This window comes from Acomys minous (genome assembly GCF_964271855.1).
Source record: "Acomys minous genome assembly, chromosome: 8".
Classification (NCBI taxonomy): Eukaryota; Metazoa; Chordata; class Mammalia; order Rodentia; family Muridae; genus Acomys; species Acomys minous.
The window spans coordinates 100,939,808-100,964,360 of NC_140489.1; the positions used below are offsets into that span (position 1 = coordinate 100,939,808).

General features: G+C 40.2%; 1 protein-coding gene across 2 annotated transcripts in view; it reads right to left on the bottom strand.

The window, feature by feature from the left end:
- The window catches only part of HADHB (hydroxyacyl-CoA dehydrogenase trifunctional multienzyme complex subunit beta), a 35,389-nt gene that overhangs the window by 7,249 nt on the left and 3,587 nt on the right, over positions 1–24,553 (bottom strand). For both annotated transcript variants that reach the window (XM_084792604.1, XM_084792605.1), the window contains exons 2-9: positions 19,385–19,459; positions 19,242–19,286; positions 14,803–14,902; positions 12,381–12,425; positions 9,806–9,905; positions 5,009–5,096; positions 2,453–2,640; positions 1,445–1,625 (exon numbers count right to left, since the gene is read on the bottom strand). In XM_084792604.1, the coding sequence (XP_084648730.1) occupies positions 1,445–1,625; positions 2,453–2,640; positions 5,009–5,096; positions 9,806–9,905; positions 12,381–12,425; positions 14,803–14,902; positions 19,242–19,286; positions 19,385–19,451 (814 nt within the window). In that variant the 5' untranslated portion in view covers positions 19,452–19,459. The remainder of the gene's footprint in view (positions 1–1,444; positions 1,626–2,452; positions 2,641–5,008; positions 5,097–9,805; positions 9,906–12,380; positions 12,426–14,802; positions 14,903–19,241; positions 19,287–19,384; positions 19,460–24,553) is intronic.

Below are 24,553 nucleotides of genomic sequence, written 5' to 3' on the forward strand. Positions count from 1 at the left end.
TTTATTTAGTTGCAGATGCATACACAAGTACAAAAATATACCATGCCAGGCCTATCTAGTACTTTGAAGACTGAGGCAGGAAGACTGTTGTGAGTTTGAGGACACCCTAGGCTACAAATCATGTATCAGGCCAGACAGGATTACATAGTAAAATCCTATCTCAAAACAAAACATGCCCCCAACATCCTAGTTTCTAGTTAAAACACCACTCTACATTTTATGCAGAAGTCATATGAATCAGGAATTTTAAATAGTCTTGACCCAGGTATTGACTCAAACATGTAATCCAACTTAGGAGGTTAAAGCAAAAGCATTGCTACAAGGAAAAGGCCAGTTAGAGCTACACTGCAACACCCTACAAACAAGCCAAGTGAGATGGTTCAGCAGGTAAAGGCACTTGCCACAGAGCCTGGTGACCCCAGTTTGATCCCCAAGACTCACATGGCTGAAGGAAAAAATTAATTGTTGTTCCATTATTCTCTGACCTCTACTGATAGCCTATGAACACACACACACACACACACACACGGGGGGGGGGGGGGGGGGGGGAAGAGAGAGAGAAAGAGAGGGAGAAAGAGAGAGAGCACGAGAGCGTGAGTGCAAGCATAACCGACTAGGAGTATCTGAAAAGAGGAGCTTATAAAAACTTAAGAAAAGTTGGCACAGTAGCACATGCATGCAATTCTACTTGGGAGTTAGAGGGAGAGGATCTGGAGTTCAAGGCCAGCCTCAGTTCCAACACTCAGGAGGCAGAGCAAGTGGATCTCTGAGTTTGAGGACAGCCAGGGTTACACAGAGAAAACCTGTTTTAAAAAACAAAAACAAAAAGAATATAAGCTGAGTGTTTTGAAAACAATCATTGTACTTAGTAAAAAGTAAATTAATCATAGCTCTAGGGAGGCAATACAGTCCCCCTATGAGCTCAAAGCCAGTCAGGGCCACATAGTAAAAGTGTGTCTTTAAAAAATTATCACTGAAGGGTTTTAATTTTAGGGTTGAAGAGATGGCTCAATTGTTAGCTCTTGTGGAGAGTCCAGGTTTGGTTCCCATCGCCCACATCAGCTGACTCACAATCACCTCTAACAGTGGTTCCAGGACCTCCAATGCCCTCTTATGGCCTCTGTGGACATCTGCACGCACATGACACACATACATACACTAAGGCACACACAGAAAAACAGAAGGTAAAAATAAGTAAATCCTTTTTAAAAACAATTTTAGCCAGGTGTGATGGCACACGCCTCTAATTCCAGCACTCAGGAGGGATAGGTAAGTGGATCTCTGTAAGTTCACACCAGGCTGGTCTACAAATCAGGTCCAGGACAGCCAAAGCTATACAGAGAAAGTCATTTCGAAAAAACAAAAACCAAAACAAATAAACAATTCTGAAGTTTTTGGAGCAAATGAATCAATTCAGAACGCCCCAATAAGTATCACTATGTACCTGGTACTTTGAAGGGTACAATGTCAGAAAGATGTCCTTCATCTTGTGCTTTCTTGGCCAGACTATGAGAACGCAGAGCATATTCATCCTGCTCCATTCGAGAAACAGCAAAGGCGGCAGCCAGTCGGTCTGCAGAGTGGCCCATGGTCTCATTGGTGGAGAACTCCGCCACGGCAGGGAGCTGGTGAAGGAGACACAGAACAGTTTTACTCTTCAGAGGTGTGAGGTGATGCATAGAATTGCTCAGTGCTACTTAGAAAAGTTGGAATCTATTCACTGGCTAGACATAAGGACACATCCCTATAATCCTAGCACTCAGGAGGTTGAGGCAGGGGTATTTTGAAATTGAGGCAAGCTCAGCAAAGCCCTGGCACAAAAAAAAACACAAAACACCAAAGAAGTTATAAGAGAATTGCAGAAAGCTCTTTGTGAGCAAGCACTTTTGTTGTTGTTGTTGTTTTTCCAGACAGGGTTTCTCTGTGTAACCCTGAAACTCATTCTGTAGACTAGGCTGACCTTGAACTCTGAGACCGGACAGTCTCTGCCACCACCACCACCCAGCCTGAGAAAATATATTCCAAAGAGGGTGAACAAATACATTTTTAGAGACAGAGTCTCATGTGTATCAGGCTGCTCTTGAACTCATACAAATTCACTAGACCCTGCCTCTGGAGTGCTGGGATTAAAGGTATATGCCACTATGCCCAGGCTACAAAAACAAATTTTTAACTACTTCCACCCCCATCTTGACCAAATACTCTGGCCTGTAATCAAGGGAATACATGATTATTAGAATGTGTGTTAGCCAGTACTCAAGAAGGCAGGCAGATGGCTTTGAATTTGAGGCCAGCCTGGTCTACAAAGCAAGTGCAGGACAGCCAAGGCTACACAGAGAATCCCTGTCTCAAGAGGTCAAAGAGCAGAATATGTGTTGTATCTAATTGTAATCTAGTGCTTCAGGATGCTCTGGAGACTAATAACTATTTACATCAAATTCACAAATCTTACCTCAGGGGACAGAAAATTCAGTCTGAATTTAGAGAGTAAGGTCAGGCGCTGGCCCAGAGTCTTGGCTTTATTGAGATCAAGCATCATTTTCCTCATTTTTCTTGAATGACGAATAGGGACGTCAGACATTAATTCAACACCACCAGCCACAACGATATCACATTGGCCAGAAGCTATCAAACCAACAGCTGCAGAGTACAAGTATATGTGCATGAACAACTTTATAGGAATAACAGACCACTGAAATGGAAGCCTCTTGATTAAAGAGCTCTATAAAAGGAGGCCAGTGAGATGGCTCAACAGGTGACGGCACTTGCAGCCAAGCCTGAGGACCTCAGCTCCATCCTTAGAGCAAATATGGCAGGAGAGAACCAATTTCCACAAGTTATCCTTTGACCTGCACACATGCATCATGATATGCATGCATGCATGCAAAATACATGAAAAAAATATTTGTAACAGTTACCAGCTTTGTATAATAGTAATCAGTTTCTAACCTTCTTTCCTTTCTTTCTTTCTTCCTTCCTTTCTTTCTTTCCTTCTTTCTTTCTTTCTTGGATACAGGGTCTCACTGTGTAGCCCTGGCTATCCTAGAACTCACTATGTAGACCAGGTTGGCTTCAAACTATGCCTAGCTAGTTTTGTTTTATATTGGGTTTTCGAGACAGGGTTTCTCTGTGTAGTCCTGGACTCACTCTGTAGAGCAGGCTGGCCTTGGACTCACAGAGATCGCCTGCCTCTGCCTCCCTGAGTGCTGGGATTACAGATGTGGGCCACAGCGCCTGACAGTTTTTAACTTTTCAAGGGGTCTATTACCATTATGCACTTCTGGAGATTGAACTAAAGAGTTTGCACATAATAGGCAAACACACACACACACACAAAACAAAAATAAACAAAAAAAAAATAGGCAAACACAAGAAAATGTTTTTTAAACGTCTAAAAACACATTCAACACACTTGAGAAAAGGTTTTTTTGTCTTTTGAAGACAGAGTTTCTCTGTGTAACAGCCCTGACTGTCCTAGATTCACTTTGTAGACCAGGCTGGCCTCAAACTCAGAGATCCGCCTGCCTCTGCCTCCCAAGTGCTGAAATTAAAGGCGTGTCCTACCATGCCTGGCCTGAGAAGGTTTAACCAAGATACAAGGCATCAATTTCTAAATTAACTCAAGTGATATTCTTTTAATTATTTTTATTTTACTCTGTGTGTATGAGCATTTTGCCTACATGTACCTCATATTTGTGCCTACTACCCACAGAGGCCAAGAGAGCATCAAATCTCCTGGAACTGGAGTTAATAGTTGTGAATTGCCATATGGGTGCTGGGAATCACACCCAGGTCTTCTAGAAGAGCAGCCAGGGGCTGAGCCATTTCTCCAGTCCAACTCAAATAATATTTTATACGCTCCCAGCTTAAATGTTCAGAAAAGTTTGCTTCTAACCCCCAACACAATATTAATTTCCACTACATGAGGTATCTGACTTCTCAGATTGAGCTTCCCTTTGTGGTAACTGACAAGCTTTTTGTTGTTTTAACTGGGAGTCAGCCTCATGTTGCTCAGTAGAGAAGCCCCCCGACTGCCTCTGGCGTCATTCCCCACCACTCATGAACTGACCTGCCCAATCCAGCCTTGATACTATTATAATACCATTAAGTACTAAACCTGTCAAGTTTCTGTCTTTTCATTAAATAGTAGTAGCTATTTTTTTTTAAAGAGTTATTTATTATATATGCAATGCTCTGTCTGCATAAACGCCGGCAGGCCAGAAAAGGGCATCAGATCCCATTATAGATGGTTATGAGCCATCATGTGGTTGCTGGGAATTGAACTTGGGACCTCTGGAAGAGCAGTCAGTGCTCTTAACTGCTGAGCCATCCTCAGCCCCCAGCAGTAGCTATTTAATACCTCACAATTTTAGGAAGCTTATTAGTAGTTGAAATGCCATATAGATTACCAAGGATGTGAGTACGAAGTAAAGACAAAATAAAAGCATGTAGAAATGTGTGCTCTCATGGTGTGTGTGTGTGTGTGCGCGCACACACACAGGCCAGGGTATCTGATCCCAGCCAGCTGGCTCTGGGGATCCTGTCTCTACCTTCTGAATTCTGGGATTACAAACAGGCTGCCACACTTTAAGTACATTTAGCAGGGATCCATCAAACCCTGGTCCTCATGCTTACTCAACAACTTTACAGCTAAGCCATCTTCCCACCCCACACTTAGATTGTCTGGAGCAGGACTTCACAACCAGAATGATGCTTGAGACTGCAGGACTTAGTCCTCATAGAAGAAAGTCCAATCAGAATTGCCTGGGCAGGTCAGAATATGCACCTCCTCCCACTGACGGTCCCAGTATCAGCCAGCCCAGGAACAGGGAAGAATGCAACTGTCTCCACAGGACACGGAAACTACTCTGGAAAAATCCCCAACTTTTACATAATTTCATCTTTATAAAAACACAAATGAAGAGCTCTGTGCTGAACACTTACTTTTCTTAAGATTAGTTAAAAGGAGTAAAATCAGCAAGCACCTTTGGATTCCACTTCCACATACCTGTGGTCATGGCTTGGTTTGAAGAGATACAAGCCATAGTGACAGTGTGAGCAGGAGTCTTGTCTGAGAAGCCAGCTCCGAGGGCGGCCTTGAGGTAGTGAGGGAGAGAAAACACATGTGAGTGAACCCTGAGCGTGACTCTGCCTGGTGAATTATAAAACAGTTTTTTATTTTAATATTCTACAAAGCAATATTTAAAATCAGATTAAGCCCATCACAAGATGGCTCACTAGCATTTCTTCTAGACACTGAAAGGTACTATCCTAAACTCCTGATAACAAGTGTTTTATTTGTTTAACATTTTTATTACATCTATCTATTTGTGTGCACATGTGAGGCACATGCGTATCAGGACATACATGTGAGGTCAGAAGACACTGTGGGAATTCGTTCTACCTTTTTACCATGTGAGCTCAAGGGATGAACTCAAGCCATTAGGCTTGGTAGCACATTCCTTTAACACTAAGATATATCCCCAGCCCTCTTTACTTTTTATTTTAAAACAGGACTTCACAAAGTGACCTTGAATTCACTCTGTAGCCCAGGCAGCCCCTGAACTTGTATTCCTCCTGCCTCAGCCTCCACAGCATTCAGATATATAGTCTAACAATGATCAAGTCAGCAGCTTGGTGGCTATATTATTCTCTGACCTCATTTAATTATTAACAATGCTTTACTTCAAGCCTCCAAAGATACCATTTAAGTTTATCTTACTTAAAATTTAATATACAATTGAAAGAGTGATGAAACTACATCATGGGGTGGGATTTTCATGTATCCCTGAAGCAGTAAAGCATGGCAGCAGAGCAAAGGCATAAAATGTTTCTACAAATTGACCGTTAAAAAAAATCACAAGCTGGGTGGTGGTGGTGCACGCCTTTAATCCCAGCGCTCGGGAGACAGAGGCAGGTGGATCTCTTTGAGTTCAAGGACAGTCTGGTCTACAAAGCAAGTCTAGGACAGTCAAGGCTAACAGAGAAACCCTGTCTTGAAAAAAAAAAAATCACAACTAAAACCCTAACCATTTATACAGAGATCCTACTTAGGTCCCTGCCTGCTCTACACCCAGCTCTCTCAGACAGCCACACTACTGACCTAAAGGCTAAGTAAAATTGGAAAGCTTGCCAAATGTAGAGATGTTCAATTCAATAAAAGGAACTTTAGAGAACTATCTGACTCTCAAGAGAACTTCTGATGAATAAGTGCCAGGCCAGTTTATGACTACAAGAGAAACTTCCAGAACAACTAATGATATAGAAAGTGACTCCAATCAATGTAGCTTTAGCAGCTCTGAGAAAATTTTAGGGCCTCCTAATTAGTCAAATGAAAATGGCATCTAATTTCATGACACAAAATCAAACATGAAGCCACGACATCTATACTTGTTTTTACACTATTTGTTGGGAAAATTTATGTTGCTAAAACATTCCATTTTTGTTAACGTAAGGAATTTAGGCACACTTAGAAAAAATCTTTTTAATACTAAAACTTTAGTGGGAGAAAAAAGTTCCTAACTTCTCCCACCTTTATTATGAGCTATGAAAGTCCTTTACAAGGAATTATTTTTAGTAGTCTTTTTTTTTTAACTACTTAATTATCATCAGAATACAAATTGTCCTACAGTCTGGTGAAACAGATGCTGTAAATTCTAGGTTAAAGAGGCTCCATGTCTCTTTGCTGACCTTTGCCTTCTTCATACTTACACTGGGCCTGATACAATTTGCCATCTGCCGGGGCAGACAGCGGTTCCTTTTTTAAAAAAATTTAATGTACATTGGTGTTTTGCCTTCATGTATGTCTGTGTGAGGGTGTCAGATTCCGTGAAACCGGAGTTACAGACAGTTGTGAGCTGCCATGTTGGTGCTGGGAATTGAACCCCAGTCCTCTAGGGAGGAGCAACCAGTGCTCTGACTGCTGAGCCATCTCTCCAGCTGTTACTTTTGTATACACCAGTATGACCTTACTCTGGTGTCTCCAGGGAGGCCTGCTACTAAGTGCCTAAATGACTGTGCTAAAAACTACTTTCTGGCAGCTGCATGTCAACTTCTCAACCTAAGCCATTTGGAAAGGAAATTAGTAGCAGGTGTTGAGGGCAAAAGAAAAGACTCCTCAGTGGGACAAGGGTAAGGGCACTCAAGTTGGAACAGCGTGGTCCTCACGAGGGCCACTGTAGCACGTTACCCTTGGCCCCAGCTGACCCACAGGACTAATGACACTTTAAATAGAACTGGTAGCTGGTGACCCTTGTCCACATCCTTCTATTTAAAGATCGAGTCACTTTCAAGGCACCAAGGAGAAAGAAAAGTTGAAGGAGAATTACATTGACATCTTCCAGCAAAATCAGGTTTGGTAGTGACACAAAGCCTTTTAGGATTTCATATTAATATTAGCACAGGTCATTGTGGGCTGGAGAGAGGGCTCAGAGTTAAGAGCACTGGCTGCTCTTCCAGATGTCCTGAGTTCAATTCCCAACAAGCACATGGTGGCTCATAACCATTTATAATGAGATCTAGCACCTTCTTTTTGGTATGCAGGCAGAATAATGTATACATAATAAATAATCTTTTAAAAAATATTAGCATAGGTTCTAATGAAACTCTTTAGCTGGGTTTAGTTAGATTTTAAGTTCCACTACTAATATTTAAAACTGTCCTATCACCTCTACCTTAGCTCTTCTTAGCTACAAAAATTACCTAGAGAGTCAGGTGTGCGGTGGCACATGTCTTTAATCCCAGTATTCTGTAGGCAGAGGGAAGTGTAACTCTCGTAATCTTGGGGCCAGCCTGGTCTACATAGTGAGTTCTAGGCTAGCCAGGGCTTTATAAGTGAAACCCCATCTCAAAAAAAAAAAAAAAGAAGGGAGGAAGGAAGGAAAGAAAGAAGGGAAGGAAGAAATTATATGGAATACAGCATGACTGATATTAGTATGAGGTTAAGGGAAGAAAATTCCTTGTGCCAATCAACAGCTGGGATGTAATAACAGATGTAAAACTTTCAGGAAAAAATTCCTAGAAAAACACCATGGCTTTGGTTTGAGTAAAGAATGAAAATATAGCCAGGCGGTGGTGGCACACGCCTTTAATCCCAGCACTTGGGAGGTAGAGGCAGGTGGATCGCTGTGAGTTTGAGGCCAGCCTGGTCTACAAAGTGAGTCTAGGACAGCCAGGGCTACACAGAGAAACCCTGTCTCGAAAAACCAAAAAAAAAAAAAAAAAAAAAAGAATGAAAATAGAGAGAAAACTGAAGCAGATTTAACATTGATACAGATAATCATGATACAGAAGTTGAAAACACTGTGAGCAGCTTGACAAAATTAGGTACCCATGAAACTTTCTAAAATAAGTTTCATAGTATGGTTCTTAATGGACTAATAATACTACATTATTCTGTTGAATTATAATTTATTCAACTATTCTATAGTTGAACAAGATAAGTAGTTCTTCCAAAATTCACCCATATATATTTTATCCCACAAACTTTTTTTTTTTAATTACCCACTGGAACTCTTTTTTTTAAATAATTTATTTATTTCTATTTTATGCATTAGTATTTTGTCTGCATGTATGTCTCTGAGTATCAGATCTTTCAGTTACAGACAGTTGGAAACTGCCACGTGGGTGCTGGGAATTGAACCCGAGTCTTCTGGAAAAGCAGTCAGTGCTCTTAACCTCTGAGCCATCTCTCCAGCCCCCCCACTGGAACTCTTATTAAGTATGTTTAAAACTGTGAAGATGCAGAGGAAAAGCAAACCCTAGGAGAACAGAGACCTCTTTCCTGCTCTCAATTCTCTTCTGCCCTTCAGTAGCACCTGGCTGGTCACTTTGTGAGCTTGTCCAGTGCTGCCACTTCAGCTGTTCTAACACTTGCTGTGTGGGAAAAGTGTGAGAGAGCAAATGCTTTTGATCTGCACATTTGCCCTTCTACCTTGGCTGACAATGCAAGTTATTATCCTCACAACTATAATGAACACAGAAGCACAGAGAAGAAATAATGATAAATATACTTGAAAGCCAAATTTATCCAAAGAATTGAAACAAAGTCCAGAAACCGTGTTTGAACTATTCACAGTCACATGCCTGTGGAATACTCACACTAGTTCCAAGGCTGACATTATCTCCATTGCCCAATGAGCACTATATGGGTATGTGCCAACTAGGCTAAAGGTAAACGCCTATGAAATAGTTACATAAAAAGCAATCTGCCTACGTGTCATCTAGTCAAAGGTAGCAAATTATAGGCAAGGCTACCTCCAACCACAAAAACCAAGTTATGAAATTGGCTACAATATGCCAAAGTTTAATTAGAAGCCATAATGGCTAACATTACAAAGAGTAGCATCAGCCACATTGCTATACTGTTTCTCTAACACAAGAGACAAATAAACTAACGGTTCCCAACCCCACTTAAATAATTTATCTGACTTAACAACAAAATGTGGATACATAATAATAGTATATATAATAATAGTATACATAATCCGACTTTAAGTCAAATACATGCTCAGTTAATGAATCTTAAGAGTTTAATGACTTTAAAATGGTAAATTCTAGGCTGGGGATGTATCTTAGTGGTAGTACACTTGCCTAGCATGTGTGTGTGTGTGTGTATGAGCTCTTATCGGCATGTACACCTACACTCCAGAAGAGGGCATCAGATCACATTACCGATGGTTGTGAGCCACCATGTGGTTGTTGGGAATTGAACTCAGAATCTGTGGAGGAGCAGTCAGTGCTCTTAACTCCTGAGCCATCTCTCCAACCCTATCAAGCTCAGTCCTATAAATTTTGCTTTACCTACCTCTCTAGCCACATTGCTTGTCTTTACTTCCTGAATAACTGTACCGAAGATAATGTAATCAACAACATCCTTCGGAATATTGGTCCGATTCAACAAACCCCTAAAAGTAGAAATCCAAAGAAAAGAAACAGTTTATACATTAAGGTACACAGAGAACATCACATAAAACACTGCACATTTTTAAACAGGGAAGCTCTGGGTTGGAGTTATGAGTAAGAGGGAGAGTGCTCACCTAATATAGACAAGGTCCTTAGTTCAATCCTAATCACCACGAAAATACAAAGATAAGTCTTTCCCTTTAAAAGGCCAGACACAAACATTCAACAGCTTATCAAAGAGGAAATGAGTGAAGAGTAATGTGAAGAGCCAATATCTGATGGTCACTTGGTAATGAGACATTAGAAAAAAACAATCAAAATTCACTTGGGCAGATGGAGTCAGCTCACTGACAGAACACTTGCCTAGGAAGCCCAAAACCCTGGGTTCAGTCCTCGCTGTAGCTGGGTTCAGGAGGAGTGGTGGTAATGCATGTCTGTAATGCTAGAACCACGAGGCACAAGAGGGCAGATCCCTGTGAGCCCAAGGCCATTCTGGTCTACAAATCACATTACAGGCCAGCCAGGGATATATAACAAGGTATGGCCTCATCAAACAAGCTTGGGGCCAGCAAGAAGGCTCAGTGGGTAAAGCACTTGGTATAGAAGCTGGATTACCCAAATTTGATAAAGGTAGAAGAAGGGAACTGTTAAAAAGTTGTCCTCTGACTTCTACACGCATACTGTGGCATGTGCCTGCCTGAGCACACAACAAACATACACAAATAATAAACTTCAAATAAAAAAAACTATTTGAACCAGGCACAGTGGCACACACCTGTAACCCCAGCATTCAGGGAGGCAGAGGCAGGTGGATCTCTGTAAGTTTGAGGCCTACAAAGGTCTACAAAGGGATTACAGGACAGCCAGGGCTGCACAGAGAAACCCTGCCTCGAAAAACAAAACAAACAAAAAATGATTTGAAATAACAGTGTTAGCTAATATCACCAGAAATCAGTACCAAGAGGAGATACTTACAGAAGGTCAAGTATAATTGTAGAAATGCTAAATGTTAAATATTAACATAAAAGTATAATTTAAGTAGTATACATATATTTTAGCTCTGACCACAATATAAACAAGAAGCAGTTAACTCTCAAGTAGGAATGAGCATATCACAAATGCAGACTTGGTGTTTAATTGTCCCTGCCTTGGAACAGCACACTGATACATGCCTACAATCCCAGCACTCATGACGCTAAGACAAAAGGACTGTAGTGGTACATAGCAAACTCCGTCTCAAACACACAAAAATTAAATAAATACCATTTTACATTATAGAAACAAGAGTTTAAGGAGCCACATCAAAAAACAGAACACCAGTACACATTTGTCAAAACTCAAAAGTGAGCTATATAAAATCTGCATGGAGTTAGAGATGTAGCTCGCTGGTAGGACCTTCGCCCAGGACACACAAGGCCTTTGGGCTAACAACCCCACCAGAGAAGTAAAAAAGAAGGAAAAGGAGAGAAGCAGAGGGGAACGAAGAGGAATAAAGAAGCAAAGATGGAAGGAAATCAGAAAGCTGCAATACAAGAACTCAAAGGAAGACAGGTCCAGGCCAGGTCAGTGTCAAATGGTAGGGGACAAAGAGAAAAGAATGTTGTATTTATGACCACAGAGTCCCTAAAGAGAAGCTTCCAAAGTATAATTACAAAGAGATTTGGGGATGGAAATGATTATTGTGTAACTAGGGAGAGTAAACAGTAAATACAGAAAAACAATGCCACTGCCGGTTCCCCTAAAGTCTGGCAGGAAGACAAACACAAATGGAATGAGTGACAATGCATAGAAATGTTAAATGAAAGCATTTTCCAACCAAAGACCTTTTTGGCTACTGGGAGACATAAAGCAAAACGTCATTGGAAATTTAGAGAGAGAATGTCTCACACAGACACAGCACATTTTATGACCACACCAAATTATTCATCCATCTCAGTCTCATTTCACTACATCTAATTTATATTTTGACTTGGTTTGCACATGAACCTTCAAGTTTCTTTTTTTTCTTAATTTTTACCTTATGTGTATGAATACTGCTTCCAGAATACAGATGAAACAGACAGATTGCTGTGAATTTGAAGCCAGTTTGGCCTACATAATGAGTTCCAGGCCAGTCAGAGAATGCTATAATAAACACCATCTACACCACCACCAAAAGATACAGTCATGTAAAGATGTTACATGCTGAGCTTGCAAAATAAAGATGCTTTCCATTCAAAGCTGTTAAATTTTAACATATATGATTAAAATAAAATGTAATCTTATCATGGCACACACCTTTAATCCCAGCAATGAGCTTCAGACCAGTGCGAAATAAAGGGTGAAACCCTGTCTCAAAGAAACCTTGTAAGCCCTAGTTAAAATTGTTTCTTGCCATATAAAATTTAACATATCCTAGATATGAAAATTCTACAGAACATGCAAAAATTAGAAAAAAATATTTTAAATGAAAAAAACAGAAAACTTCATTTACTTACGAAAGTGCAGCTCTAGCCAAGTCATGTGGCATTAGGTCTTTATATCTGGGAAAAGAAAACAATTTAAACCAAAAGCCTGGAATATCAATAAAATATTTTTTAATTTAAAATGCATACAGATTACCTAATATATGATGTTAAAATGCAATTAATCTTATTATCCAAGTCAGACTATCAGTTCAAATAAAGAAACAGTTGACTTTGCTATCTGTCATCTTTAAAAAATCTGACAACCCTAAAACTCCTTCAGAACCTGCTGAGTGTCTGACAAATAACTCCCAGTCTCTCCTTGAGGTTGATGACTTTAACACTTCTGACACCTGAGTTTGGAGGCTGGGCACTTTTCTCATTGCTTTCTATTGGGTGCATGGCATTAAGATGACTATAGAGCTACTACTTTCCCTTCCTGCAAAAAGTCTGTCAGAAATGAGTCACTAAGTCCAGCCTTCCTGCTCTTCCCACCCTCCTCTTCCACATTACTCACAAAGCTCTACACCTTGTGTTTATGTCCCCCCTTTTTAATCACTTGGTGTTGTGTGTGTTCATCCACTTTGGAAAGTCATAGGACAACTTGTAGGAGTTGGTTCTTTCCCTACTTTCCAGAGACTATACTTGGGTCATCAGGTTTGGTAGCAAGCATCTTTATCCACTGAGCTGTCTCACTAGCTCTTTTATGACTTGCATTTAAAATTTTTATTATATGTGAACTGGTGTTTTGTCTGCATGTATATCTACATGAATGTGTTAGGTTCCCTGGAACTGGAGCTACAGACAGTTGTGAGCTGCCATGTTGGTGCTGGGAATTGAAGCCAGGTTCTCTAGAAGAGCAGCCAGCGATGCTGAGTGAGTGGTGCTGAGCCATTTCTCCAGCCCCTATGCCTTGCCCCTTAAAGGTAATGTATCTTCAACATCTCAAATCTTCCATATGAATGAAGACAGGTCTCAACTGGAGTCTAATATTCCCTACTAAGTTTTTAATGTTAGTGACTGTAGAGGAATTTTAATTCAGAACATGGCTGCTCTGGCAAGAAATCACATCCAAAGACCTTCTAGGTCTGTGTGATCCAGCTGCAATACAAATGGGCCTTTAATCAGGAGACAGATGCAAGCAGATCTGAATTTAAGGCTAGCCTGGTATAGAGCAAATTTCCGGTCAAGAAAAGCTTAGGTCTATGCTTTAATTCCAAAAAAATGAAGGTAAAGCTAGTTTGTAGAAGGAAGTACCCATGTTTGAAAGTGATGTGTATTGAGTGGCATAAAAAGTGACAAATCAGAGAAAGATTTGACAGAATAGGGTACACCCAACTCTCAAGAGAAGAGAGAGGAAAGGGAAGCTACTTAGGGGGTGATGGAGAGAGAGAGAGAGAGAGAGAGAGAGAGAGAGAGAGAGAGAGAGAGAGAGAGAGAGAGAGAGAGAGGAGGCAGTTGTACTGGGACAATAATAGAGACAGGTTGCAGGGAGAGAACACAGATGAAAATAGAATGAGCCAGAGAATGAGAAGCAGCCAGAAGATTAGACAAGTTAGTCTGAAGTCCGGCAGAGCAATTCAGAGGCTAAGAGAAAAGCCAGATTGAATACATCAGCTGGGAGAGGAGTTTGAGCCAGAACAGCTGAGTTGAACCAGCCAGCCCAGAGCTCAGTCAGGACAAGACTGGGTGAGCTCATTAAGCAGTAAGTCTCAGAAGCTGAAAACATTCTAGGCCTAGAGTAGATTGTATAGAGGCTAGAAGCTTACAGGACTAGGCCTGGGTTAGCAGATGGAGGCAGTAAGCCTTGGAGACAACAACTGAAGCAGACGAATAAAAGTTCCTTTTACAAGTGACTGCCTGTCCAAAGTAGAAATAACAAACTAACACAATATAAGAAGAAGAGAACGAATTGCTTCAACTTAATTAGCAGAGCCTATTTCCAGTGTCTGTGTAGACTGAATCTCACTTAGGGATAGAAAAGCCTAAGAACAACAGTTGTATGATTCTGAGAAATATTCAGAGTAGTCCAGAGTACTTGGGGTTGAACACTGGACCAGCTATGTCAACTCCAAGTCTCTTCATTTCAGAAAACTAAAGCAGCTTCATTCTCTGTGCTTCAGAATTCTCACGGGCCCATCCTTGGCACTCAACTATGCCTACATAAACAATGTTCCAGAAAAGAAAAGGATAGCCCTATTAGAAAGATGCTACCTGGCCCTACACTGAACCTTCAGTTAGGGCTACTTCAGGCTAATACCATGGCAAGCTAGATTATAGAAGCGACAGAGCACCTTGCTACAGTACACCACCACTGATTTAACTTGTTCTATACTGGTTTTATACAGGTGCTTTCCATACAGTCTCCCACTAATGGTATCATTACCTACAAAAACTACTGGAAATAGGTCCTTAAAAGAGAAACAAACAACTAACATGATCATTTCATACTTACGAAGTGCCTGACAGCAGAAATGGAATGCGGACACCTTCCACCACCACAATATTCTTTATATTGGGTTTTGCTAAAGTCTTCTTTGTCTTGGTCTGGACAGCTTTAAGATAAAATTCAAAGAACTATTAATTAAAATATATAAAATCAGCCTGATGCAGTGGCACACGCCTGTAATCCCAGCACTCTTGGAGACAGAGGCTGGCAGATCTCTGTGAGTTCAAGGCCAACCTGGTCTACAAAGTAAGTCCAGGGCTACACAGAGAAACCTTGTCTCAAAAAAGAAAAAAAAGAAAGAAAGAAAATATATATCAGGAAGGGAGGTAGTTCAAGAGTGGAGCACTTGCCTAGACACATTTTTCTATGCTTGCTCTCTCACAGTCTCCTCTAAAGAGTTATCCTATTTATAGTTCCTACCAATGAGGCATTCACATATGGTCATAATTCTAAATCCAAGGCAAAAACTGATCAGATTCAGAGGGGTGTGCTAGGCCCACCAACAAACCAACAAAGTAGTTGGCCAGTATGTATTAGCACCATTTTTTTGCTACAACAAAATACAGGAGGCTGAACATTCTAAGGAATCTAAACTAACTACATGGTGCACACTGCGGTCCTGGTGAAGGTCCACCTGAATGTGTTATAACAAAGCTAAACATAACACAGCAAAGAAGCAGGAAAACATGACTATGTACAGAAGAGGACAAGCACATGAGGTGGCCTCATTTTAAAGCAACCACTCTCAAGGGTTGATGCCTCTCACCAATAACCTAAATACTTCCCTTTAGGGCTTCTTCTTCTTCTTCTTCTTCTTCTTCTTCTTCTTCTTCTTCTTCTTCTTCTTCTTCTTCTTCTTCTTCTTGTTCTTTTCTTTTTAAGAAGAGGGTACTGCTACATATCAAATTCACAATGTAGCTCAGGTTGGCCTCAAACTCTCAGTGTTACTACTACTTAAGCCCCCCCAGAGCCAGGATTACAAGCATGTGCCACCACATCCAGTTTAAGTACCACTTTTTAAAGGTTCCACCACCTTCCATATTACCACAACAAGAGCCAAATTTCCAGCTCATGACTTTTGGGATGTACACTCAGACTTTACAAATGACAGAAATCAGCAATTCAAGTCATCTCAAACAAGTGACAAACTGTGCCAGGACAGATTCTCTCTGGTAAGAATACAAGTAAAAACACACAGTAAGGAGGCTGGAGAGATGGCTCAGTGGTTAAGAGTACTGTCTGCTCTTCCAGAGGTCCTGAGTTCAATTCCGGGCAACCACATGGTGGCTCACAACCATCTACAATGTGATATGATGCCCTCTACTGGCCTGCAGGTGTACATGCAAATAGAGGATTCATATACATAAAAATAAATAAATCTTTAAAAAAAAGAGAAAGAAAGAAACTGGTAATAAATATCCATTAGCAGAGGCTGAAAAGATGCCATAAAAAGAACTGGGGCAACAGTAAACTAAAATCACCCGCAAGGCAGCTGTGGGATAGCACAAATCCTGAGAGCAAAGAGAAGAACAAAAGAGTAAAAAAAAGAATTTTTAAAAAGACATACAGAGAGCAAGTAAGGGGATAACAATTGAGGTATAATCTTAATAAATTAATAATTTTTTTAAAAAAGGCATACAGAGAGGAGATAGGTCTTCCAGAGGACCAGGGTTCAATTCCCAGTACCCACATGATAGCTCACAACTGTCTGTAACTCCAAGATCTGACACCCTCACACAGACATACATGCAGGCAAAACACCAATGCACATAGAATGAAAATAAGTAAATTATTTTTTTTAATTCTTATCTAATTAATTTTTTGCTCTACTTCAATGGTTCCCAACCTTCCTAATGTTGTGACCTTTTAATACAGCTCCTCATGTTGTGGTGACCTGAACCACCATAAAATTATTTTTGTTGCTACTTCATAACTGTAATTTTAAAAAAAGCAATAAAAAAAGCCGGGCAGTGGTGGTAAACGCCTTTAATCCTAGCACTCAGGAGGCAGAGGCAGGCGGATCCTTGTGATTTGAGGCCAGCCTGGTCTACAATGTGAGTCCAGGACAGCCAAGGCTACACAGAGAAATCCTGTCTTGAAAAACGAACCAAACAAAAAATTAGCTGTAATTTTGCTACTGTAACAAATTGTAATGTAAATATCTGTGCTTTCCAATGCTCTTAGGTGGCCCCTGTAAAAGGGTCATTCAATCTTAAAGGGGTCATGACCTACAGGGTGAGAGCCACTGCCCTGCTCTATGTGGTTCTCCCTTTAGCTATCCTAGAGTAATATCTACTACTGTTCTAAATGTACAAGCAGAGCAAGCACCCAGGCCCTTGCTCACTTCAACCATCATGCCTTTATTCAGGCACTCTCTCATTAGCACAGCCCACTTCATTCAGTTCTTCCATGTGTCTGGGCCTACCTCACATTCTATCCTAATAAAGCGTTCTTTAATAATTACAGTTACCTATAGCTCCTTCTTTGAACTTCTGTAGCAACCTCTATGGTAAAAATTGGCCATTCTAAACAATTTTAGCTCATTAAAAAATAATTACATTAATTCTATAAATCATATTTTAAAAATAGTAGCTATTGCATTATCTAAGTCACTGAAAGAACTCCCATTGTTTCATGTGCACCCTGGCTACTAGCCACATCAAAAATTTCTCAAATATAAATAGTACAGCTCCTTTATATATATCCCAAATATGTATAATGGTTAAGGATAAACAACAGCAATAAACTCTTAAGAATTTCTTTCAACCGAGAATAAAAATACTATGGTTTTCACTTCTGGTCTGCAAAAGTTTATCTGCAAATGTACAAGCTAGACCATATAACTTGAAAATCTAGGGTTCAAATATTAACCCACATGCATTCTATATTCAATACAATTAAAATCAAAGATTAAAAGATGTACCACACTTTATGTAACTGCTATTTGTGTGCGAGAAAGACAGGTATATGGACAAAGAAACAAAGACATCAAATCAGTCAAAATTTCTACCAAAGTTTATGAGATGATGGAAAACATCAATAAATCCTGTATTCATTTGCTCGCATTTCTTCAAAGAAGCCTGTCAAGCAATAATACTCAAATGAGTTAAGAGGAATTATGTAGTTATAACACTATTGCAACCTAAAATCCACTTGGCACAGGCACATGCCCTGCTCTACCCAAAATCTGTTGTCACTTCCCTTGGCTTGTCAGGTGCCTTTTTGTGTCATTATCATCAGCAGCTTTAACACAAACCATTCTTAGGGTACTGTTTGACATTGGGGACACAAAAAAGGTTTAAGTCTCATGAATTTCAGAGCTTGTGACATAGTTAGGGAGAGAAAGGAAAAAAAAAAAAAAAAAGAAAGAAAGAAACACCAAAAAATGGCTATGAGACAACAGAGAATAGTCTAAATGCCTGAAAAAATGCCTTCTTTGTTGCCATCAGAACAACCTTCAGCTATTTGGCAGAGGTCACTTCCATGTGTGTGACTGTGCAAAGCAAAAGCCTGAGTGGACATTTAATTTATGGGAAAGGTAACAGAAGCACTGAATTCATTGGGTTTACTGAGGACCTATATAACCCTATCAAGTGAATGAATTTTACTCTTTCATTTCATGATGGCTAAAATTTTAACTTCTTGGTTCCCATTCACCTCTATTTCAGATACAGGTCCTCTTGTATATAAGATAATAAGATATTTAATAAGAGAAGCCTACCACTAATTACAGATTGCAAAAGTTAACTTTGGGCTTCATAATCGTTTCAAGACAGTTTGTATGCTAATCATTTCCAGGACTGACAGCCAGGGGCTAAAGTGACCCAGCAAAGTTTATGGGACCTTTTTTTTTTTTTTAAAGATTTATTTAATTTATTATTATATACACAGCACTCTGCCTGCAGGTACAACTACAGGCCAAAAGAGGGTATCAGATCACATTATAGATGGCTGTGAGCCACCATGTGGTTGCTGGGAATTAAACTCAGGACCTCTTGGGGAATTGAACTCTTTTTTTTGGTTTTTCGAGACAGGGTTTCTCTGTGTAGCCTTGGCTGTCCTAGACTCACTTTGTAGACCAGGCTGGCCTCGAACTCACAGCGATCCGCCTGCCTCTGCCTCCCGAGTGCTGGGATTAAAAGCATGCGCCACCACGCCTGGCTGGGGAATTGAACTCTTAACCTCTGAGCTATCTCTCCAGCCAGTTTATGGGACCTTTATGACTCTATAAGCCCTAAAGCCCAGGAAGCAGCTTTCTCTTAACATCTTAAGCTCAAAGTAATTCTACTGATTGACTACACATATTTTTTATTTGAGGGTAATAATGATACTCATGTTAATCAAAAAAGGGAAGAACTAACAAATTAGTTTGGGTTTTACTCAGAAATCAAAAATGCAGAATTCTAATATTTAATGGAGAAATGTTTATTTTAAAATTACTGTACCTGGAGCAGATCGTAGCTGGGAAGAACAGCTCAGAGGTCTTACAGCTGGAAAGCAAAATATAAAGTATGTATCATTGAATATCTATGCACAATGCTTATAAATCTAATCTTTAAAAAAAAAAAGAAAGAAAAATTGAACTTACAAAATCTGAGGGCCCATTTTGATGTAGTAGAAAGGTTTTTAAAAGTGGAAGTCAAGATTGTAGTCATTCTGAAATCTACAAAGAAAAGAACAAAGTATGTCTTGGGTTACCTCAGCAGTCTGTAGTATACACAGTCTATGAACTCTGGTGAGTTCATCCACGGCCATCATAAAATGCTGTTATCAACTATTCTTTTCTAGTAATATTATAACAGTATTGACATAGCTTTCTCATTGTGTAAACAACTATTTAAGCATTAACCATCTATTCCTCACAATGAATAGCATATCCTTTCTAAGAGATTCGGGAAGTTAGGCAGAGAGATTGCGTGACTTGCCTAAAGATCCACTACCAGTAAGTGGCAGCGCTCAAATCAGAACCCAGGCAGTCTAGCTCTGGAGTGTGTGCCCTCCCTTCTCACTTAACCCAAAGCAGCAGAGACACCATACAGCATATACAGGAAATCATCAGTGTTATCTTCCTGATTTTGAAGGTCGTGTTCTGAATATGTAGAAGACATTATGGAATGCTGGTATTTGAATAGGATATATATTAAAATATTCAGTGACAGTGAAATAGTATCAAGTCAGCAATTTATTTTCAACTGCTACTACAAACATTTCTTTTTTTTTTTTTTTACATGTATCAGTGTTTTACTTGTTTGTCTGTGCACTAAATGTGTATACTGCCCAGAGTCTAGAAAAGGGAGTCAGGTCCTCTGGAGTTGCGTTTATAGGAGGTTGTTAGCCTCCTTGAAGGTGCTGGAAATCGAACCTGGGACTTCTTGAAGAATAAACAATGTTCTTAGCATGGAGACATTTCTCTAGCCCCTTTGAAAACTTTCTATAGTACTATACTTCCAACTTTTCTCTAAGCATAATAGTTTATCAAAATTACTTTTTAAATTATAAATTTGTAATATTTCAAACAACACCAACATTGGGAAAAAAATGTTAAAGTCCTAACAGTGAGTTCTTACAAATCAGTATGAAGAAATCAGCAAATAAATGGGTACAAGATGTGAACAGATTTCTTATGAGAAAGGAAATACAAAGGGCTCTTAAATATGTGAAAAAGGAGGATGGGGTGATTGCTCGGTCAGTATGTGCCTACCACACAAGCACAAGGAACTTAGCTCAGGTCCCCAGAACCCATAATAAAAAGCCACAAAAAGCGGAACATTCCTATAACCCCAACCTTGAAGCAGGGCAGAAACTGGAGGTTCCCTGAAGCTTTCTGGACTGATCAATAAAGTTCATGTTCAGAGATCCTGTCTCAAAAAGTAGAGATAGAAAGAAATAGACAAAAGCTATCCAACATCAACCGGCATGCACACATACATACAATGCCACAAACATAGACACACCACACGCACACACACGGCAGGTGGGGTGGGGCTTTCTTTAACTCCAATCATAAGAGGATTCAGATTAAATGCATAGAGATATAATTATCTGTTAAATTAGAAAAACCCAAAGGTTTGATTTATATTCTATGGGCAGGTATATACAAAGAGTGTACATACCTCATTGCACCAAGAATATGAAATTGGAAACTCTATGCAGGACAATTTGGCACTGTCTTTTAATACTATATGTTCACCTAACTTTTGATCTAACAATACCATTTCCATGAACGTATATGCCAAATATCATGCACATAACTAACTGTATTGTCACTGTAATAGAAAAAGATTAAAATAACATCAAATAGGGAATTGGCTAAGTAAACTATGCTATAGCAACCAGTGAACTACTGGATCATATAGCCATTTAAAAAAAAATAAGAAAATAGGAGCTGGAGAGATGCCTCAAAGGTTAAGAACACTTGCTGCCTTTCCAGAGAACCTGGGTTTGATTCCCAACATCCACATGACATCTTACAACAGTCTGTAATTCCAGTCCTAGGACACCCCTCATAGACAAACATGCAGGCAAAACATCCATACACATAAAAGTAAGTTTTTTGTGTCTATGGCATGCTGTCATCTATTAAAAGAGAAAAAATATGTGTATTTCCTTGAATCACAACAATACACCCCTAGAAGTACAATGTTAAGAACAACTGCTAGGCAGGGCATGGGGCACAAGTCTTTGATCTTGGCACTCAGGAGGCAGAGGCAGATTTCCATGCGTTCCAGGGCACTCTGGTCTACATAGTGAGTTCCAAGTCACCCTGGGCTATATAGTAAGACCCTATCACACACACACACACAAAGAAATAATTGTTATGATAGAGCTGGAGAGATAGTTCGTCTGCTTAGAGTGCTTGTTGCTCTCCCAGAGGACCTGGGTTTGGTTACCAAAACCTACATGGTGGCTCACAACCATGCATAACTCCAGTTCTAAGAGATCTGACAGCCCCTCCCCCTGACCTCCACGGGCCCCAAGCATACATGTGGAGCACATACTTATATGCAGGCAAAACACACAAATAAAACTAAAAAGAAAAAAATTAAATATTGTTGGGAGTTGGTGAGATGGCTAAGCAAGTAAAGGTACTTGCCACCAAACATGAGGGCCTGAGTTTGATCCTCAGGACTGGTAACGGAAGGAGAGAACCAATTCCTGCAGGGAGCAGAGGAAGCCCTGAGTGAGTAAAATACTGGGATGAATGGACACTATTGACATGGACAAAGTCATGCCAAGGACTTCAATGCCTCAGCCCCATAAGAGTGGCAAAGCCTTCCTGCCGAGGCTCAGAGGGATGACAAGGCTTTTCAGGGGTGGGGAGGGCTCTAAATGTGATGGAGTGACTAGTACCTGCAGCTTCCTCCTCCTCCTCCTGGATGTTTACAGCCTAAGACTGCTTACCTACAGACACCTCTTACCAGGCAGACTAACTCCTCCTACTGTGCTGTACATAATAGACAGGAAGAGCTTCCAAGTTCTAGTGGTGGTAGATGTCACTTCAGAGTGTGCACACAGCACCTGACCTCAGATTTTCTGTACATGTCTGTCATTTCTTCAGTGTTTGCCCTTTCTTCATTCCCCCACTGACCCTTGACAGAGTTCCAGGTCCCAGCTGCAAACAGGTTCCAGGACCACAGCAAGCTCCTGCAAGATAGCTTCTGAACTCCACATGAGTGACTTGGGCCTCCCTCCCAAATAAATGTTAATAAAAATAATACTAATTGTTAGCTGGGAGTGGTAAGCATGTACCACAGCACACATGTGGAGGTCACTGGACAATCTGTGGGAGTTGGCGCTCTCCTTCTTCCAGGGGTTCCATGATCCAGGTCAGGTCCTCTTGCTTGGTGATAGGCACTTTTACCAATGGAGCCACCTCACTGACCCAATTTCTTAATTTTTAAACATTTTTATATAAAAAGTAATAAAGAAACTTGAGATTTGCAAATGACTGTAGTAGTCAGCCTCCAAGCTGACCTCAGTATCTTTCTCTTTTGCTTTGTATAATCTTGATAAGATTGCCCTCCACACTGTACAGCTGCTCTGTCAGAAGTGTTGATGGCATTGCTTCTGAAATCAAGCTATGAAAGATGACATTGCAGCTTCTGTCTTAGTCTCTCAGATCACTCCAAGAGAAGCCAGCTGGCAAATCCCCGACTTTCTGAAGAGTCCAACATACTGATGTGTCCAGCCAATGGCCATGTGAGTGAGCTTGGAAGCTGATCCTCTGGCACAGTAAAGCCTTCAGATGACTACAGCCTGCCCAGCGTGCTGACGACACCCTTAAAAAGCCCAAGCAGAACAACCAAGTCAAGAAGCCCCAGATTCTTGACCCTCAGAAATTGTATGACATCTTATGGCAAGCATACCTAAAGTTATAAAAATGCATAATATAATATGTAAATATTGTGTTTAAAGTAAATGGAGGAAAGATGGATTGATCAATAAATTTGCTGGGAAATGACTAATCAATCACTTAGAAAAAATAAGGTCCATAAGTTTTTTTTAAATTCCATGTATTTAAAAGATCTAAAAACATTAAAAAATACAAAAATACCAGAGTGGAGCACGTGCCTTTAATCCCAGCACACGGGAGGTAGAGGCAGGTATCTCTCTGTGATTTTGAGGTCAGTCTGGTCTACACAGTAAGTCCTAAGCCAGCCAGAGCTACACAGCGAGACCCTGTCTCAAAACAGACAAAAAAACAGTGTGTCATTCTGTATGTGTGTGCTCACAAGCATATGTACATGGCAGTGGAGGTAAGAGGTCAATCACTTTTCACCTTATTTTCTGAGATAAGGTCTCTCATTAAATCTGGAATTTGCCAATTAATTGGTTAGTCTGGCTGACTAGAAATCCCTGGATTCTCTTCTCTCCACTAGTGCTGGGATTACAAACCCCAAAAGCTACACATTCAGCTTTTTTTTTTTTTAATTCCGCATCTAGGGATTCAGTTTCATGCTTGCACAGCAAACACTTTACCAACTAAGCCAACTGCCCAACACCAGAGATTATCTCTTCTTGAGCTTAGTTAGATGAGGAAGATTTAGAAGACATAAATTAAGAGTTAACAGAACTGATTATTAAAACATTTTAAATATACACACAACAAAAAAGCAACACTAAAATTGAGTTTAAAAGCAAAGAATTCATTTAAAGGTATCTGGCAATGGTGGCACACACCTTTAATCCTGGCATTTGGAAGGCAGAGGCAGGAGGATGTCTGTAAGTTCAAGGCTAGCCTGGTCTCCAGAGTTCTAGGATAACCAGGGCTACACAGAGAAACCCTGTCTCAAAAAACAAACAAAATTCATTTAGAGAAAAATATCTGTAACATATAAAGCAAAAATTAGATAAAATCCAAAAAGAGCTTGTTTCAAATTTCTCCACTATGTATTGTCAATGAGGTTTACATGGGATTGAATCCAGGCCAATTCCAGGCTTTAACCACTCAGAGTATTCTTCGTTGCCGCAGAGAATGAAGGCTCAGGTGGCCAAGGCTTACACCAACCTGGCACTGGCCATGGACTGATGTAGGGATGGCAGTCAGTCTAATACTCACGTTTCGGGAGTTCTAAGAGACAAATCTTTCCTTCTGTCATGGCTGTAGCTTTGCAAACATTAACAATGATACCTAAGAACAAAGCTCACACCAAAAGAAAATAGAACTGAAAATTTTATAAAAAATAAAGTTAAAACAGTAGCACTGGTCAGACTCTATCTGAAGCTCACCCACTGATGGTCTAGAAGCTAATAAATC